The sequence below is a fragment of the Lathyrus oleraceus genome, chromosome 1 (genome assembly GCF_024323335.1).
Source record: "Lathyrus oleraceus cultivar Zhongwan6 chromosome 1, CAAS_Psat_ZW6_1.0, whole genome shotgun sequence".
Lineage (NCBI taxonomy): Eukaryota > Viridiplantae > Streptophyta > Magnoliopsida > Fabales > Fabaceae > Lathyrus > Lathyrus oleraceus.
Window position 1 is genome coordinate 332,927,192 of NC_066579.1, and position 20,222 is coordinate 332,947,413.

Genomic DNA, 20,222 nt, shown 5'->3' on the forward strand with positions numbered 1-20,222 from the left:
GAAATCAAGAATATAACTATAAATTAATATCTATGCATCGATAAACCATATACTTGTGTCCCTTAAACACATATTATAATTCATTCAGAGAATAAAAATGGAAGTGTATCTGAGTTTGCCATTGAAAATCACAGAAGGTTTGTTAGTATTTGATTTTCTGATTTGTAGAGTTTTTCTATGGCTCCTTGATTCTCCTCTGATGGGGATGACGAGAGAATTTCTGATAAGCCATTTTTTGTGTTGTCTACAAATAGGATCCATAACTCCTATAAACAGTCTTAGGGTTATTTCTCAGTTTTCAATATTCTAATTTGATCCCTCGTCAAATTAGATATTGACTTATCGTATCTACACATCAATCTTACCTTTCATGATATTTATGCTTTTAGCCACATACTTATTATTAATTAGACCGCTAAAACTTTAGTTAATTACATATTTACCATAACACATGTTATATTACAATTGTGACCCAACAAATTCTAACAATCTCCCACTGATCACATATGTAATCATACACAAGCGTTAGACTTTATGAGCTTAAAATTCTCCATTATATTCTTTTAGCATATCCAAATTATCTTGTCCATTAGTCATGCCAATATACAGAACAAGTGATTTTCATTATATCAATCATAATTAAAGTCATTAATGATCATCAACAGTGATACAACTAAATGACTTAGATCTCTTACGAAATGTGCATCATAAAAATCACATGAAGTTGGTATGTATATGTCAATTTTCAACTAGTCATATTTTACTTTAGTGAGATTATTCAATAACTTTATTGTACAAAATATAAACTACTGAATATCAAACTTTATTAATCAGAAAATATTCAAACTCATAGTATGCATATATCATACCAAACACAACATAAAATTCATAATCGACTAACTCTTACTAAACCAAAGACTCCTCTGACAGTAAAACACTCATGCGAGCAGTGTGCTCATGAAAGACCTTGGATGGAAGACCTTTTGTAAGAAGATTTTCTATCATGGAGTTTGACCCCAAGTGTTTTATGGATATTTGTCCACTTTGTACCTTTTCCTTAACAACTAGGAACTTGATTCAATATGTTTTGACTTGGTCGAGCTCCTATTATTGTTGGAATACTGGACGACTGATTTGTTGTCACAATATAACTTACAGGCTTTCAATTTCTTCCATAATTTGAAGCCTAATGACAAGATTACTCAGCCAAATCTCATGGTTGGATGCCTCATAACATACTATAAAATTTGTTGCCATGTTGGATGAAGTCGTAAGAGTTTGCTTAGCACTGCACCAAGAAACTGCACCATCATTCAACATGTAAATATAGCCTGAAGTGGATCTTTTACTGTCTTGGCATCCAGCAAAATCTAAGTCACGGTATCCAGTGATCTCTAACTGGTCTGACCTCCTATATGTGAGCATATAATCTTTTATTCTCTTCAAATACCTTATAACATTTTTGGCTGCTTTACAATGATCCATTTATGGATTTCTCAAATATCAACCTAACATCACAACTATGAACGCCATATTCAGACACGTGCACACTTGGGTATACCTCAGATTCCCTACAGCTGACGCGTATGGAATCTTTTACATTTCTTGAATTTCTAAGTTTCCTTTTAGGCACTGACTGAGATTGAATTTGTCCCCCTTAGAAATTAGAGTATCTCCTAATTTACATTCTTGAATGCCAAACCTTTTAAGAACCTTTTCATATAGCTCCTTTGTGATAATCGTATAACACCTCGAGATCGGTCCCAATGTATTTGAATTCTTAATACAAATGAGGCACCACCAAGATCTTTCATCTCAAATGTTTTTGATATAAATTTCTTGGTTTCGTGTATCATGCTTATATCATTGACAGTAAGCAATATGCCATCAACATACAGGACTAGGAAAATGTATTTGCTCCCACCGAATTTGTGATACGCACAATCTTCAATAATATTCACCTCAAAATCAAATGGGAGAATTACTTCATGAAACTTGTGGTACCACTGACAAGATGCTTGTTTTAGTCCATAAATGGATTTTGTTAATTTGAAAACCATATCCTTTGAGTCTCCTGATACAAATTTTTCTGGTTTCACCATATAGATCATTTCATCAACATTGTCATTGAGGAAATTTGTATTGATATCCATTTGATGGAGTTTCAAATCATAATGTGCAACAAGATCCATGATTGTCCTAAAAGAGTCTTTCAATGAAATCGAAGAGAAAGTCTCTTTAAAGTCAATCCCTTACTTTTGATTATAACCCTTAGCCACAATACAAGCTTTATACCTCTCCACATTACCGTTAGAATCCCACTTGGTCTTAAAAATCCATTTGCAACCAATGAGTTTAACACATTCTAATAATGGGATAAGTTCCCAAAGTTTATTGTCTTGCATGAACTTATACTCCTCCTTCACTGCTTCAATCCACTTTTCTGAGTTGGAATCTTGCATGGCTTGACGGAAGTTGATTGGGTCATCTTCCATCATACCATTATTTTCATCATGTTCTTTGAGAAAGATTATGTAATCATTTGGAATAACATTTCTCCTTTCTCTAGTGGATCTCCGTAAAGTAATTGGTTTTTGTAACACTTTTTCTTAAGGATTTTAAGTTTGTTATTCATGAATTACCAAATCATTTTGAGTATGAGGAAAGTCAACAATGTCTTATGGAGGTTCCACACTTGCTTGATCAAAAGCAACTGTATGAATCTTTTGTGGAATTGTTACCGATTCTTCCTCCAAAACAAAGTCTCTAACCTTATTTTTCCCCCGGAACTCAATGTCCTCAAGGAATGAGGTTGTTCCCACCTCAAAAATTTAATTTAATTTGGGATCGTAAAATCTATAGCCCGTAGATCTTTCAGAATAGCTAATAAAGTAACTGATCACTGTTCGGGAGTCCAATTTCTTTTCATTTGGCCTATAAGGCATTTCCTCAGTTGGATAGCCTTATACATGAACATGTTTCAGAATAGGCTTTTGCCAAATCCAAAGTTCATAAGGTGTTTTGGCAGCTACTTTTGTTGGCACTCTATTTATAATATAAGTTGCAGTCTCTAGTGTCTCTCCCCATAGCGAATCTGGCAAGGTAGAATGACAAATCATACTCCTTACCATATCCTTAAGAGCTTGGTTCCGTCTTTCAACAACATCGTTCATGTTAGGTGATCCTGGCATCGTGTACCGTGGGACGATTCCAAGTTCCTCTGGGTATTTGGCAAAAGGCTTTGGACGTTGTTCACCTGAACCGTCATATCTACCATAATATTCACCGCCTCAGTTAGATTTGAATTTCTTAATTCTTTTGTTGAGTTGATTCTCAACTTTAGCCTTAAACGATTTGAACACATCCAATGCTTGAGATTTTTCATGTATAAGAAATATGTACGCATATCTAGAATAATCGTATTTGAATGATATAAAATAGTGTTGACCATTCCAAAAAGGTATTGAAAATGATCCACAAATGTTCGTATGTATCAATTCTAAGACATTTGTAGCTCTATTTGCACCAAATTTCGTTGGTTTGGTCTATTTTCCTTTAACGCATTCAACACAAACATCAAAGTTCGTTAAGTTAATGGAATATAAAATTCCATCAGATACTAGTCGTTCAACTCTACTTTTAGAGATGTGACCAAGGCGTTTGTGCCATAATGCTCATAAATTATTATTATTAAAACACTGATGTTAGCAGTTGCACCTGAGTCTAACCACCAAGTGTTTATAGGTACTGAAGCTAAATTGACCTCAGAGCAGATCGAAGTGAGAAATGTACCTTTCTTTGCATGCCAGGCGCGATATTTAGGACATTTCTTCTTCACATGTCCAAATTGTAATGCCTTAGACTGCTTTCAAGATTATCGACAAACTCCACAAACCAACACGAGTCTTTTCAACATGCTTTGTCCTCACTCACATACTTTCCGATAAACTTCCTAAAAGGTCACCCATCCAATACTACTTCAAGTCAAGTCTGCTTAACTGTGAAGTTCTTATTTGTTAGGTTACCAAAAAGAAGATGTATCTTGTTGGTATAGGTAGTAACAATTAACCCTTATAAGCTTTCTTTCAACCATGCAATCCCATACTTGCACAACCTCAGGATCCCCCTCATTCCAATGTGAAATAGGTTTTTCCTTATAAGCTGCTAGGAGTGTCTCATTATCATGCCTCATGCATCGACAACCACTCCCTCGCCGTTGGGTGATACATATAACCACACTGCCTTCTTCGGCCTCGGGTGTTACACAAATGCTTTGCAAAAGAAATAATTATCATCGTATTTTTGTTTCTTTTGCGTTGGAACACTTGCAGCTTCATTCTTGGGCTCATAAGTTTTCTTTCTTTTATCATTGTCTTTAGAAGTGTTAACAAAATAAGCACTTTATAGTCTAATCTTGTTTCATCATTTCCTCTTCTTGCATACAAAATAAAATGATCCCATTGAGAGACCATTTCTCCTTCTAACGGTTATAAGATATCTTAAGCTGACCAAACCGTGCAAGAAGAGAAAGTAATATTAAATGAATGACAAAATCTTTAGATAACTCAAACTTTAGTGCCTTAAGTTTTGAAACAATGTTTGACATGCTCATAATGTATCCCCTTATTTTTTCTTTGCCTTGATACTTCATGGAAATCAAGTTCTGAAGAAGAGTACCTGTTTCCTCCTTATCGCATTTCTTAAAGCGCATTTCAATCCCAGCAAGGAAATCTTTGACATTAGTTATATCTTATGATATAGTACCCCTAAGGAACTCAGGAATGTCACGCTTAATGATGAGCGATCTCACTTCTCATAATCTTTCCTCTATTCATAGGTGGTAGATTCCGTAGGAACACTTGCGTTGGCAAAAGAAATCATTATCGTCCTATTTTTGTTTCTTTTGCGTTGGAACACTTGCAGCTTCATTCTTGGGCTCATAAGTTTTCTTTTGTCACTGTCTTTAGAAGTGTTAACAAAATAAGCACTTCCTAGTCTAATCTTATTTCATCATTTCCTCTTCTTGCATACAAAATAAAATGAGCCCATTGAGAGACCATTTCTCCTTCTAACAGTTATAAGATATCTTAAACTGACCAAATTGTGAAAGACGAGAAAGTAATACTAAATGAATGACAAAATCTTCAGACAACTCAAACTTTAGTGCCTTAAGTTTTGAAACAATGTTTGACATGCTCATAATGTATCCCCTTATTTTTTCTTTGCCTTGATACTTCATGGAAATCAAGTTCTGAAGAAGAGTACTTGTTTCCGCCTTATCGCATTTCTTAAAGCGCATTTCAATCTCAGCAAGGAAATCTTTGACATTAGTTATATCTTATGAGATAGTACCCCTAAGGACCTCAGGAATGTCACGCTTAATGATAAGTGATCTCACTTCTCATAATCTTTCCTCTATTCAGAGGTGGTAGATTCCATAGAAGAAAGATTGCTCCTTTCTTTGTGCAAAGTCAAGATCCATGCAGCCAAGAACAATTTCTATGTTCTATTTTCATCCTTTGAAATTTGCTCCATTAAGGCCCGAAACTGAATTCATATTAGCAGATATGGAAGCAATTGTAGCTGAAAAGAACAAAAAAATTAAACATTTAAATATACTCACATAAAATAAAACTTAATTATCAATTTGTTCAATAAATACGTAATTCATCTCAAGATACCTAGTGCACTGTCAATATTGAGTCTTTTCACACTAATATTAACTGCTAGTGGTACTCTTGTTGTAACGGTCAAACATTAATAATAAAAAATTGTAGAATAATAAACCCCTTTTCGAATTTATTTATTATTCACATGTGAAATATTATAATTATCACATATTTTCCATCACATGCGCGTAAGAAAAATCGAGAAACCACCAATTGTCATTTGGGTCAATTGATATTCGCATGGACAAACATACACACATACCATAATTTTTTCAAAACATTTTTTAAGCAATTTCTATAAAAGCACTAGTGCAGAAAGAAGATTTTACACCCGTTTTTTATACATATTACACCCGTTATGATAGGGTGTAAATTCAAAGGGTGAGATATGTATGAAGAATTTACACCCGTTTTAAAACGGGTGTAAAAAGAGAATATATTACACCCTATTTTAGATTTAAAAAAAGGGTGTAATTGGTAGATATATACATTAAATTTTAAGACATTTACACCCTATTTAATATAAAACGGGTGTAAATTGTCACCTATTACACCCTGTTTTAGATAAAAAAAGGTGTAATTGGTAGATATATACATTGAATTTTAGGACATTTACACCCTATTTAATATAAAACGGGTGTAAATTGTCACCTACATACATTGAAGTTAAACGAATTTACACCCTATTATAATTCAAACGGGTGTAAAATGACAAATATTTACACCCTATTTTTGATATATCAAATGTAAAATATCTTATAATTACATTTAATTTTAACACATTTACACCCTATTTTGTGTATGAAGGGTGTAAAATATCTCAATTTTTTTAAAAATATTTTATTTGAAATTTCATTAAACCAAATATTTTTATATATTCCTGGATATTCAATAAAAAACAAAAATAACCAAAACAAACATTTCTCTAATCTTTAGAATCTTGCACCAAGTCATACATCAACAAAAATTGTATTCATGTAAGAAAAAAATTCAACCACTTTGTTCATGTAACTTGTACCAATAAATCATTCATGGAACAAAAATATATCTATATATAAGTTTTTTTTAATCGCTTCTGTTTTGTCATTAAATCTTTCTTTTCCTGGTTCTCTTGCTCTTCAACCTTTTGCAAAAAGAATTGAGCCCAAAGTTGTCGGATGTGATCAATTGACTCTTTTTCATATGATGAGGTGTCTGTGAATATCTGCAAGTTCAAACATATAATAAATTAAACAACTACATGTTAAAACAATAATTTACATGTTTTTCATTAAATATATGTAATATAAAATACCTCATTGAATCTTTCAACAATACAAGCATCAATAATGTCAAACATATTTTTCATGACATAATATCCACATGCCCATCCGTTATCTTGTTGATGCCCCTGCATATAAACTCCTAGTTACATTAAAGCCACCAAAAACAACAACATCACAAACTTTTTTCCTTTTTCACAAAACATAAGGAGTGTTAGTAATTGAAGCAATTATAGATAATAACTTTAAAATAATTAATTAAAAATGCATACCGTGATATCGTCCCATATCACGTCCTTCAACTTATCGCTTATCTTTTTCCATTGCTTTTCATTTATACTAACCTTGCTACGTGCAATGAATGACAAATAACTTTTAAACTTTGCAGCATACTGACCAATGGGTTGGAAGGTATCAGGATCAAAATCAATTTGGTATTTTTCACCATCAGGAAGTTTGGCAATGAAACGTAGCAATGCTGTGACACCTCTAGTCTTCTTTTTTTTTGGTGAAGAGCTAGATGGTTTATCCATAATTCCTGTTTAGAGAGAAAACAATATTAGTCAAAACTAAAATTAAAATGAATAATAAACATAATAACAATTTATTAACTAAAATATAGTTATTAGTAAAATATAGATGGTTTTTCTTGGTTATTTGTTATTATCCTCCAAAATCCCTTCTTGATGATCATAACGAATGGCATAAACATCATCAACTTCATTTTCATCATTAAAATAAGGCCTTTGTGTTGAAAAAGAAGTATTGTGATCAATGTCTAGAGTTGAATCTTCATTTTCATCACTATAATTCATGTTTCTTCTTTGGAGGACAACAGACCACCTAGTGTTCGAGGGATCCTTTACATAAAATACTTGTACTGCTTGAGCTGCCATGATAAAAGGTTCATCCTTATATCCTACCTTATCAAGGTCCACCAATGTAAATCCTAATTCATCAGTTTGCACACCATTGTTACTATTAACCCATTTACATTTAAAAATAGGAACTTTAAACTTAACATAATTGAGCTCCCATATCTCTTCTATAACGCCAAAGTAAGCTGTGGATGCCAAGACAGGGTTTTTATCCTTTGAACTAGAAAAGTGCATTGAAGAAGTTGTTATCATTACCCCACTATTTTGCATGGTACTCTTGTCATCCTGTGATTTTGTACAAAAAGAAAACTTATTTATATCGTACCCACTCCAACATAAAACATTAAAGCTAGGCTCGTATGCTAGAAACTTTAATGTATCAGAAGCATTATCATCATTCATAATCTTGGTTTTAAACCATTTTGAGAATGTTCTGTTATGCTCTTTCAACACCCATTTTTCAGTCATACGAGGGTTTTTAGCTTTGACAATGGTTTGATGTGTACTCAAGTATGGATGAACCTCGTCAGTGTTATTCAATATATACAAATGTGCTTGAAAAACTTCCCCTTCGCCCATATGCTTAACCTTTAGACGTGTACCCTTACCGTCACATCTTCCATCATGACGAGACTTGGGTAGTCCTACAGGTTTTGCATCTGACAAATAGTCTGTACAAAATTCAATGGCTTCTTCTGTGATGTACCTTTCAACAATAGATGCTTCAGGACGATAATAATTCTTCACATAGCCTTTCAATATCTTCATGTATCGTTCAAAAGGATACATCCACCTTAAATAAACAGGACCACACAATCTAATCTCTCTAACTAGATGAACAATCAAGTGAACCATGATGTCAAAAAATAAAGGAGGAAAAAACATCTCCAACTGACACAAGATAATAATTGACTCGTTTTCCATCTCGTCCAATTTATCAGGGTCAATCACTTTGTTACAAATATCATTAAAGAATAAGCACAATCTAGTTATGGCATGTCGGACATTTATTGGCAAGATGCCACGAATAGCCACAGGTAGTAGTTGTTGCATCAAAATGTGGCAATCGTGAGATTTTAAACCAATTAGTTTGAGATCTTGTATTGACACGAGACTTTTGACATTTGAGGAGTATCCATTTGGCACTTTCACACCTTGTAGACACTGGCAAAATTTTCTTTTCTCTTCTTTTGACAATGTATGGCACGCCGGTGGCAAATAGGTTTTGTTACCTCTTGGTTGAGGAGCTAACTCCTCTCTTATTTTCATCTTAACCATATCTAAACGAGAATTTAAACCATCTTTGGTCTTACCTTGAATATTAAGAAGTGTTCCGATTACACTATCACACACATTTTTTTCCACATGCATTACATCAATACAATGTCTTACATCAAGACTGGACCAATATGGAAGGTCAAAGAACACTGAACTCTTCTTCCATATATTATTACTTGTAATCTTTTTTTGTTTTTTTCCAAAACTAACACTTATGTTCCTCACCCGATGATAGACTTCTTCTCCAGTTAAGGCCTTTGGGGCAACTTTATACTCCTGATATCCATTAAAAGCCTTTTTCAATCTTCGATATGGGTGATTATGATTAAGAAATCTTCGGTGTCCAAGGTAAACAGTCTTTTTTCCTTTCTCTAATTGATGGTAGCATGTATCTTTTTCACATATAGGGCATGCTTTATGCCCCTTAACTTTATAACCAGACAAGTTACCATAAGCTGGAAAGTCATTGATGGTGCAAAATAACATAGCCCGCAATTTGAAAGTTTCATTTGAAAAACTATCAAATACATCAATTCCTTCATCCCACAACTTTCTTAAGTCATCAATCAACGGGCTTAGATAAACATCTATGTCATTTCCTGGTTGTTTTGGTCCAGAAATCATCATAGATAACATAACATGTTTCCTCTTCATGCACAACCAAGGAGATAAATTATAGATAATCAAGAGAACGGGCCATGAACTATGGTTACTACTTAAACTACCATATGGATTCATTCCATCAGTAGAAAGTCCAAGCCTAAGGTTTCTTGGTTCAATGCCAAAGTCTGGAAATAAAGTATCAACCTTCTTCCATTGCAAAGAGTCGGCTGGATGCCGAATTTTTCCATCACACTTCCTTTCTTCTGCATGCCATCTAATATTCTTCGCATCATTTAAATTACCAAACAATCGCTTAAACCTTGGAATAATTGGAAGGTACCATAACACCTTTGCTGGAGGACCCTTTGTGGTCACATCACAACCTTCATCATCACTCTTCTTCTTATAGCGTGATGTCATGCACTTGGGACATTTTTCTTTCTCTTCATTATCTTTCCAATACAATATGCAGTCATTAGGGCATGCGTGTATTTTCTTATATTCTATACCCATTGGACATAATATCTTTTTTGCCTCATAGGCCCGGTTCGGCAACATGTTTTCTTCCGGTTCTGCAATTTTTCTGGATAACTACATCTGAAGTGACCTTAAGTGCAGCAGGAATATTTAATTCATGTGGCATGGCAAAGGCCCAAATTCATATAAGCAGGTAAAGTATTTCACTGTATTCATTCATGAGAGATTCATTATGCAGACCAGAACAATATCATTGGAGTGAAGGCATTTTAATTAGTTTATTCATGAGAGGTTCATTATGCATCCCATCTTCTAACTTTCCCTGTATTCATTCTTGAAAGTCTTTTAAAATTTCTTTTGTAGTATGAGTTTATTAACGATGAAGCAGTTACGTATGATAGCAATGGAAGTGAGGTATCTAACTGTAGTTGCATGCCCGAATATAATAGCAGAAGATATGAAAGAAAAGATAGAACGACAAAAAGAAAAAGAAATTAAAGTGCCAATAGTGTTTTGCTTTGTTAAATTCTTGTGCAACTAGTTAGTGTGTTACTAACACTCAACAACTTTTGTAGAATGGTTACTATATCCTCCCTGTTTTTAGAACATATACCATCACCCTTATGCTTTCCTATATCGAGTATGTGTTGTAATTATAATTTTTCTATGTCTTTTAATCCGCTGTCCCGTACCTGAGTTTAGATTGGAAATGTGGCTTACCACAATGATGTGTTGTATGAAGAGCTGAGGAGGTCGATTCCTCATCTGGAAAATTTATTGCAAATAGCAGAGGAGGACAAAACCAAATCAAATGCAGCAGGTGCACTTAACCAAATTATGTATTATGTATTATGTATAAATTATGAGCAGAATGTTCCTATATGTGAGAGAGCATTGTCAAACATCACAATTATAGTATTCCTTATCAGAATAATACTACTTTAACCAAATTTAGAGAGTAACACTACAGCATGGTTATGAAATAGAAAGTTCATGAAAGAGCAATTTGCCAAACAACTACTTACAAGCTATAAGCAGTACTTCATGATTAAAATTTCAAGTTTCATCAACTCATTACTGGAAATCAAAATGGTTACAAACTTATAACAATAAAACTCTAGCTTCATATCAGGCATGTACATTTTAGCTGATGTCAACTACAACTGAGCAATACTATGGCTGCGAGTGTAAAACCTACCAAGAAACAGTTCTATATGGAAAGACACAAGGCAACCCCTAGCTTGGTTGTTTGGGTGATTGAAAAGTAAATTTAATTTAATTCTGAAGCATCAGTATTTCATAATGGATGAAGAGGAAAGTTCAACCGCAGTATGAATCAAAGCATATTGCAGTCAATTAAACAATTACTATAACTTCTAGGTAGTTTTCATCTTTCAACAGAGAAGCAAATGCCACACAAAGAAAGTATTGAGCTTAAATAGATTGGCACGGAAAATAGAATCCTACAAAGAAAGTATTGGGCACTGGTGCTCGGATGTCCTAGACGTTCACGGGGTTGGTTACTGCTCCACTAGGTAAGGTTGTATCCATATTGACGCTTCATAACTGTTTATCAGAATTGTTCAGTTGGCTAATCCTTTAAGCTATTTAAATCCATCTCCACAAAATATAGTTACCTATAATAGTGTCTGCATAATTGAGAAAGTTTTGCAATGGAGACTGATGCCATTCCATTGCAGCCCGTGTTGGCATTGCCAAAATTCTTATAACCATATATTGGAGACTGATGCATCGGGCATTTGAGTGGGGGAAGTGTTGGTTCAGAATGGACACCCTATAACCTATTTTTCAAAAATATTAGCACCTAGAATGTAGAAACATTCAGCCCACATCAGAGAGCTATTGGCAATTACAGAAGCACTAGCCAAGTTCAAACACAACTTGTTGGGAAACAAGTTTATTACTAGAACAGATCAAAGAAGTATGAAAATCCTGATGGATCAATCACTGCAAACTTCTGAACAACAGACGTGGTTACAGAAATTTCTGGGGTACGATTTCAAGATTGAATATAGACCAAATAGCTTACCAAATAGCTTACCATATGCAGACTCATGAACATAAAGAACAGGCATGCTCTGTTAAGCAGGCTTGCGACAAATCCAACAATCCTAATATAAAAGAACAGGCAGGCTCTGTTAAGCATGCCAGCAAATTCCAATGAAAATCCCATCTTGGAATTGTCGTTGGGCTTGGGAACTCGCGGAAAATGCCCTAAACGTTCAATCATAACATTGATACTACAATTTTAAATGAAAATCAAACAAGAAGCTGAAACATACTCAAACTGTTTCAGCATTACACAATCTGTGAAAGAGATCAGAATAATAGAACCATACGAAAATATACAAAAACTGTTTCAATGTTAATTCCAAACAGAACCAATGCACAAAACAATCAACACAACCAATGCACAAAACAATTAACACAACATTCAAAATCAACCATGTGTTCAAATATTATAGAGGCAGTGGGAAAAAGATTTACCTGATTGTCTCAAACTTGCAAATCAATAACCCGTTGTTGATGTTGCGTTATGTTTCTATGGAGATGAAAAAACCTTCTTCGATGAGTCGTCGAGCAGCTGCTAGTAGCTTTCGTAAAGATCGTCCAGCACAATGGTTAAAATAATTTTGATGAGTAAAGATCGTCCAGCACAATGGTTAAAATAATTTTGATGAGTAGATGAATGAAAACAAACGAATAAATGAATAAAGTACCTTCCAAGCGAGTTCGAAACTGATGGAATTAACGATGAAACTAGAAGAAACCCAGCAAAGAAAAGTAAGAACAACAACGAATGAATCAACTTTAATATCCAAAGCAGCGTAAAAGAGAGTATAGAAAACGGTAAAGAAGAATGATGAAGCCGTTGTGGGTTGTGAAGATTTCCGAGCAATCACGTTCTTTGTTCCTTTTTCACTATTTCTTGCACTTCATCGATGATGAAAAGTTTCTAAAATGTGAAATGAAAAGAAAATTTGGAACATGAGAAGTCATGGTTATATTTTAGGCGGTAATGATAAATTGTACTTAGGGATTCCTAAATTTACACCCTATTTTAATATAACGGGTTTAATATAAATTTAGTCATTTATATTGTTATAATTATACACCCTATTTTTAAATATAGGGTGTCTATTGTTATATTAATATTCCAAAATTTACACTCTATTTTAATATAACGGGTTTAATATAAATTTAGTCATTTATATTGTTATAATTATACACCCTATTTTTAATATAGGGTGTCTATTGTTATATATTAATATTAAAATTTATTATTTTTTTAAGAAAATTTAAGATTAAACAAATAAGAATAATAAAAGTTATTGTTTAAGGCACGAATATTTTATTTTTATTTTTAAATTTACACCCTTTTTTTGAATATCAGGTGTAATATAGAGTTGATAATAAATAATATTTGAATTTACCCCCGTTATTTAAAAATAGGGTGTCTATTGTTACGTACTAAAATTCAAAATAAGACTTTATTTACAAAACTGCCACCGCATTTGCTTTTTACACCCGTTTTTTGTAAAACGGGTGTAAATTTACAAATTATATTATTCTTTTTGTACTAGTGAAGAGATCACTTTGACGATTTTTTCATTTCAACTACTTACTTAAAAAGGTTAAATTATTGTATAAAAATACAATTCGTATCCAAATTTAAACCTAAAGCAAATATGTATTCCTTTTGTAACGATTTCTTATTTTTATTATAATAAGTATTAATAATAAAAAAACCAATTTAATATGGTCCAGAATCAAGCCTATAAATAGTCTTAGGTCCGTGAACCGTAATAAAATTATTTTTAATTATTTTTTTGTTTTTGATTCTGTTCATATCCATATGATTTCATTTTTATTTATCATTATGCCTTATTATTTAATCTTTGAATTAAATTTGTGCATAAATTAAAATTGATTTATAATGTTATTATCTTGTTAAACAATTGTATAAGAGATCTTATTTATTTAATTTTGTTCTCTCATATAATTGAGTTACTATGTCCAGTGATCATTATAATTTTGATTAATTTGGATTAGCCACAACATTCTTAAATTAATTGAGATTATTTTTTTAAAGTTTTGAGATCACATAAATTATTAGACATAAAATTGTAATTAATTATACGTGGTATAATGAATTTTATCCTACAGGAATTTTTATTATATTTGTATGATTAATTGGGATAAAGTATCAAAATATTTTCATAACTTGCCCACAGGAATTATGAATTGGTACATAATTTGATAGTTTTATCATAAAGTATTAATTTTGGATAGAAAAGCAAAATTATATCATGCACGTAAAGTGTGAGGTTTGAAAAATCTATCGCAATTTTTTAAAATCTTATTACATTAAAATTTAGCCCACGGGTAATTTTTATGTTGGAAGATTTATTTTATGATATGTTTATATTGATAATACATACAATTTAGATTATATTTATGCCTCAAATTTTGACATCAATTTTGTTTATCTTTTTAGCCTCTCAACCTGTTAATTTTTCTGATACCCGATGTGATATTCCCGAGCTCAGAGGAGATAACTATAAGGTGTGGAAGGAAAGAATTCTCCTTCATCTAGGATGGATGGACATAGATTATGCTATTAGGAAAGACGAACCACCTGCAATTACAGATGAAAGTACTCCAGCTGCAATCACACTATATGAGCGGTGGGAGAGATCCAACCGGCTCAGTGTGATGTTCATTAAGCCTAAGGTCACAAGTGGAATACGTGGTTCTGTCGATCAGCATAAGAATGTCTGTGATTTGCTGAAAGTCATTGATGATTAGTTCGTCACTTCTGAAAAGGCTTTGGCAAACACATTAATTATGAAATTTTCCTCCTACCAACTCACCAGTGTGAAAGGTGTGCGTGAGCACATACTGAAAATGCATGACATTTCAACTCAACTTAAGAAACTTGAGGTTTATATGTCTGACTCCTTCCTGGTGCACTATATTCTGAACTCTCTTCCGTCTGAGTATGGGCCTTTCAAGATCTCTTACAATACACATAAAGACAAATGGTCAATCAATGAATTTAATGACCATGTGTGTTCAGGAGGAAGAAAGGCTTGTAATGGAACAGAGTGAGAGTGCATTGCTGACAAGCACTCGCGGGAAGAACAAAGCTTTCAAAACTGATAAGTCACAAGCCAATCAGAAAGGGAAATTCAAAATACCACCGCAAGGTGATATCAAGAAAGAAGCAAAGTGTTACTTCTGTAAAAAGGGAGGACACATGAAGAAGGAATGCCCTGGATTCAAAGAATGGCTTAAGAAGAAAGGTAATTTTTTCTCATTTGTTTGTTATGAATCTAATATGACTGGTGTTAATATTAACACCTGGTGGATTGATTCTGGACCAACAATCCATATAACAAATTCCTTACAGGGTATGCAAAACCTAAGGAAGCCAGTGGGAAGTGAGCGGACTGTCCTATCAGGAAGCAGGATGGGCTCACATGTGGAAGCTATTGGAACTTGCAATTTAATTTTGAATAATGGTTTTGTTTTGAAATTAAGGACCTTTTATGTACTAAGTTTCTCACGAAACTTGATTTCAGTTTCTAGACTTGTACCTTTTGGATATTCCTTTAATTTTAAAGACACATTGCTTGAATTATTTTATAATTCAGAATGTGTTAGGAATGGTATATTATCTGATGGTCTTTATCGTATTAATTTACAAATCGAATCCATTTATAGTTCAATGCATGTTCAAACTGGCACTAAGCGGTGTAATATTAATGATAATTCTTCTATGTTATGGCATCAGAGATTAGGACATATCTCTATAGAGAGAATTAAAAGGTTAGTAAAAGATGGGGTACTTAATACCCTAGATTTTGCTGACTTTGAAACTTGTGTTGACTGCATTAAGGGAAAGCAACCCAACATGTCTAAGAAAGGTGCCAATAGAAGTTCAAGTATATTAGAAATAATTCATACAGACATATGTTGTCCTGATATGGATGCACATGGTCAGAAATATTTCATCACTTTCATAGATGATTACTCACAATATATGAATATTTATTTGCTTAACAATAAATATGAAGCATTGGATGCCTTCAAAGTCTTTAAGGCTGAAGTTGAGGACCAGTGTGGAAAACAAATAAAGATAGTGAGATCAGATCCGGGTGGTGAATACTATAGTAGATACACTGAGAGTGGACAAGCACCTGGTCCATTTGCTAAGTTTCTTCAAGAACATGGGATTGTTGCCCAATACACCATGCCCGGTTCTCCGAACCAAAATGGTGTTGCAGAAAGAAGAAACCGAACATTATTGAACATGGTGCGGAGTATGCTTAACAACTATAATCTTCCTAAATCATTGTGGAATGAAGCACTAAAGATGGTTGTGTATATTCTAAACCGGGTTCCATCCAAGGTTGTCCCAAAGACACCATTTGAGTTATTTAAAGGATGGAAGCCGAGTTTATGACATATGCGCGTTTGGGGATGTCCGTCTGAGGTGAGGATTTATAACCCACAAGAAAAGAAACTAGATCCGAGGACCATTAGTGGGTATTTCATTGGATATGCCGAAAGGTCTAAAGGTTATAGATTTTATTGTCCATCTCATACAACTAGGATTGTGGAGTCAAGAAATGCAAAGTTTCTTGAAAATCATTTGACTAGTGGGAGCGATCAAATCAAAAATTCAATTTCTGTGCATGATCATATAGAGTATGAACCTTCCACTTCAAGTAATAGATTGGTTACTATTTACAACATCCCTCAAGTTCAAATGGATGTTGATAAACCAATCATCGAGACTCCATAAGCTACTAATGATCCAGTAAATCAAGTTGATCATCAAGATGATGAGCAATTAGTTGAACAACAAGATCCACAAGAAAATGTTGATCAAACATTAAGAAGATCTACTAGGACAAGAAAATCATCTATTCCTAATGATTACATTGTGTATCTACAAGAATCTGACTATAATGTTGGAGCTGAGAATGATCCTGAGAGCTTTAGATAAGCCATGAGTTACAAAAAGTCAAATTTGTGGTATGATGCCATGAATGATGAAATGAATTCCATGAAAAACAACGACGTATGGGATCTTGTAGAGTTACCTAATGGGGCAAAGGCCATTGGTTGTAAATGGGTCTTTAAAACCAAGAAAGATTCATTAGGCAACATTGAGAGATACAAGGCCAGACTCGTTGCTAAGGGATTTACTCAAAAGGAGGGAATCGATTACACTGATGCTTTTTCTCCTGTATCAAAGAAAGATTCTTTTTGTGTCATGTTGGCATTAGTTGCATATTTTGACCTTGAGTTGCATCAAATGGATGAGAAAACAGCCTTTTCTTAATGGTGATTTAGAGGAGGAGGTTTATATGAAACAACATGAAGGTTTCTCTTCTAATAGTGGTGAGCATTTGGTTTGCAAGCTTGAGAGATCCATATATGGGTTAAAACAAGCCTCTCGTCAATGATATCTTAAATTCCATGAAACTATATCCTCATTTGGGTTTATTAAAAACCCCATGGATCAATGTATATACCAGAAGGTCAGTGGGAGTAAAATTTATTTTCTCATTTTGTATGTGGATGACATACTATTTGCAACCAATGATAAAGGTTTTCTACATGAGGTGAAATAATTCCTCTCTAAAAACTTTGATATGAAGGATATAGGTGAGGCATCTTATGTCATTGGCATTAAGATCCACAGAGATAGACTTCGAGGAATTTTGGGTCTATCACAAGAAACCTACATCAATAAAGTTCAATAAAGTTTTAGAGAGATTTAGAATGAAAGATTGTTCACCAAGTGTTGCACCCATTGTCAAGGGCGATAGATTTAATTTGAATCAATGCCCTAAGAATGATTTTGAGCGGGAACAAATGAAGAACATTCCATATGCTTCTGTTGTTGGAAGTCTTGTGTATGCTCAAGTATGCACAAGGCCCGACATTGCATTTGTTGTTGGAATCTTAGGAAGATATCAGAGTAATCCAGGCATGAATCACTGGAAAGCTGCAAAGAAGATGTTGAGATATCTTAAAGGAACAAAAGATTACATGCTAATGTATAGGCAGCCGAACAATCTTGATGTGATCGGCTATTCAGACTCCGACTTTGCTGGTTGTGTTGATTCTCGCAAATCAACATCAGGATATATTTTTATGATAGCTGGTTGAGCTATTTCATGGAGAAGTACTAAGCAAACCTTGGTTGCTACTTCTACTATGGAAGCCGAGTCTGTCTCCTGTTTTGAGGCTACTTCTAATGGTGTATGGCTTAAGAGTTTTATTTTTGGGCTTAAAATCATGGATTCTGTTTCTAAACCTTTGAAGATTTTTTACGATAATTCAGCAGCTGTCTTTATGGCTAAGAATAATAAAAGTGGAAGTCGAAGCAAGCACATCGACATAAAGTATTTAGCCATTAAAGAAAGAGTTAAAGATAAAATAGTAGTTATTAATCACATTAGTACTGATTTAATGATCGCTGATCCTTTGACCAAGGGCATGCCACCAATAAAATTTAAGGATCATGTAGAGATCACGGGACTTGGGTCCTCCTTGTGATTGTATACATACAATTTATTAATAAAACTCTTATATTGTGATGTTTTCTCATTTTCATGCGCGCATCAGTTTGAGAAAATATGTTACATCTGAACCAAGAGTAAACATTGGTTTATTCATCAAGTTAGTTACCACATTACAGATATATACTTGAAAATAGACGTGTTGTAATACATAGATGGAACTACTCGCTTTAAGAGGGACTATCTCTATAATTCACATATTTATTTCTTAAGTAAGTTTTCCACGACTCATTCATGCCAATAATCAGTTCTATGGACCAAGTGGGAGAATGTAACGGTTTCTTATTTTTATTATAATAAGTATTAATAATAAAAAAAAAATTTAATATGGTCCATAGTTTTGGGATTTTGGTTCTGAAAAGGGTATGATTTATTTTGATTTTAATGTAAATTGATATGACAATTTAATTGGGCGGTAATGAGTTTTAATGGCTTTAAATTCTTGATGATAGAATCAAGCTTATAAATAGTCTTTGGTCCCCAAAGCTTTCTCTCGTCAGAAAAGAAATACACCATCTATATTGAGAGAGCAAGAACTTGGAAGAATCAAAGGCAGTGCACTCACAATACTACAACAATGGCTGGAGGTAAAACCTCTAATTCTATTTCTGCATTTTGTTTTATTGATCTTGTTGTTCTTTTGTTATCAGGAACATATGATCAATATATATATATATATATATATATATATATATATATATATATATATATATATATATATATATATATATATATATATATATATATATATATATATATATATATATATATATATATATATATATATATATATATATATATATATATATATATATATATTAATCTAACACCTTTACCTTTATATTCATCTTCCGAAACAACAATAAAAATCAAATGTTTATTGCAGACTATCAATAATAATTATACAAGATGTATGAAAAATAAAGAATAAATATATTTGTAAAATACTCCATAGATAATATTTTTACTAACCATATAAACTGTAACATATAAACCATCTATAAAAATACCTTTATATTCTTTATTTTATTAAACTAGAACATATATAAACCAATGGTTTATATATAAACCTTAACATATATAAACCAATATTTTAAATATAAACGGTAAAATATATAAACCTATATTATATATAAACCTTAACATATATAAATCAGTATTTTATATATATACTATAAGGTGTGATAAGGCATACGTAAATATCAAACACAAAAAAAATCTCAAATATGAACTTTTGAACTATCATTGATTACATTACTTCAAATTAAATGAAACTCAATGATTGATAATCAACATTAAGAAAAACATAAACCTTACACATATTGTAAAATAAAATAAAAATCTCAAATTTGGAATCCTAATATCAAAAATAAAATCTCAAATTTAAATTGAATCAAATATGTGTAGCTCTGATACCACTTATTAGATCTGTTT

The 20,222-nt window shown here is 32.9% G+C and overlaps 1 protein-coding gene across 1 annotated transcript; it reads right to left on the reverse strand.

The window, feature by feature from the left end:
* Positions 1-7,584: 7,584 nt before the first annotated feature.
* On the reverse strand, positions 7,585-10,203 carry LOC127105329 (uncharacterized). Its single transcript, XM_051042508.1, has one exon. It carries the CDS (start codon positions 10,201-10,203, stop codon positions 7,585-7,587), a length of 2,619 nt encoding a protein of 872 aa, XP_050898465.1.
* Between the last annotated feature and the right edge of the window lie 10,019 nt (positions 10,204-20,222).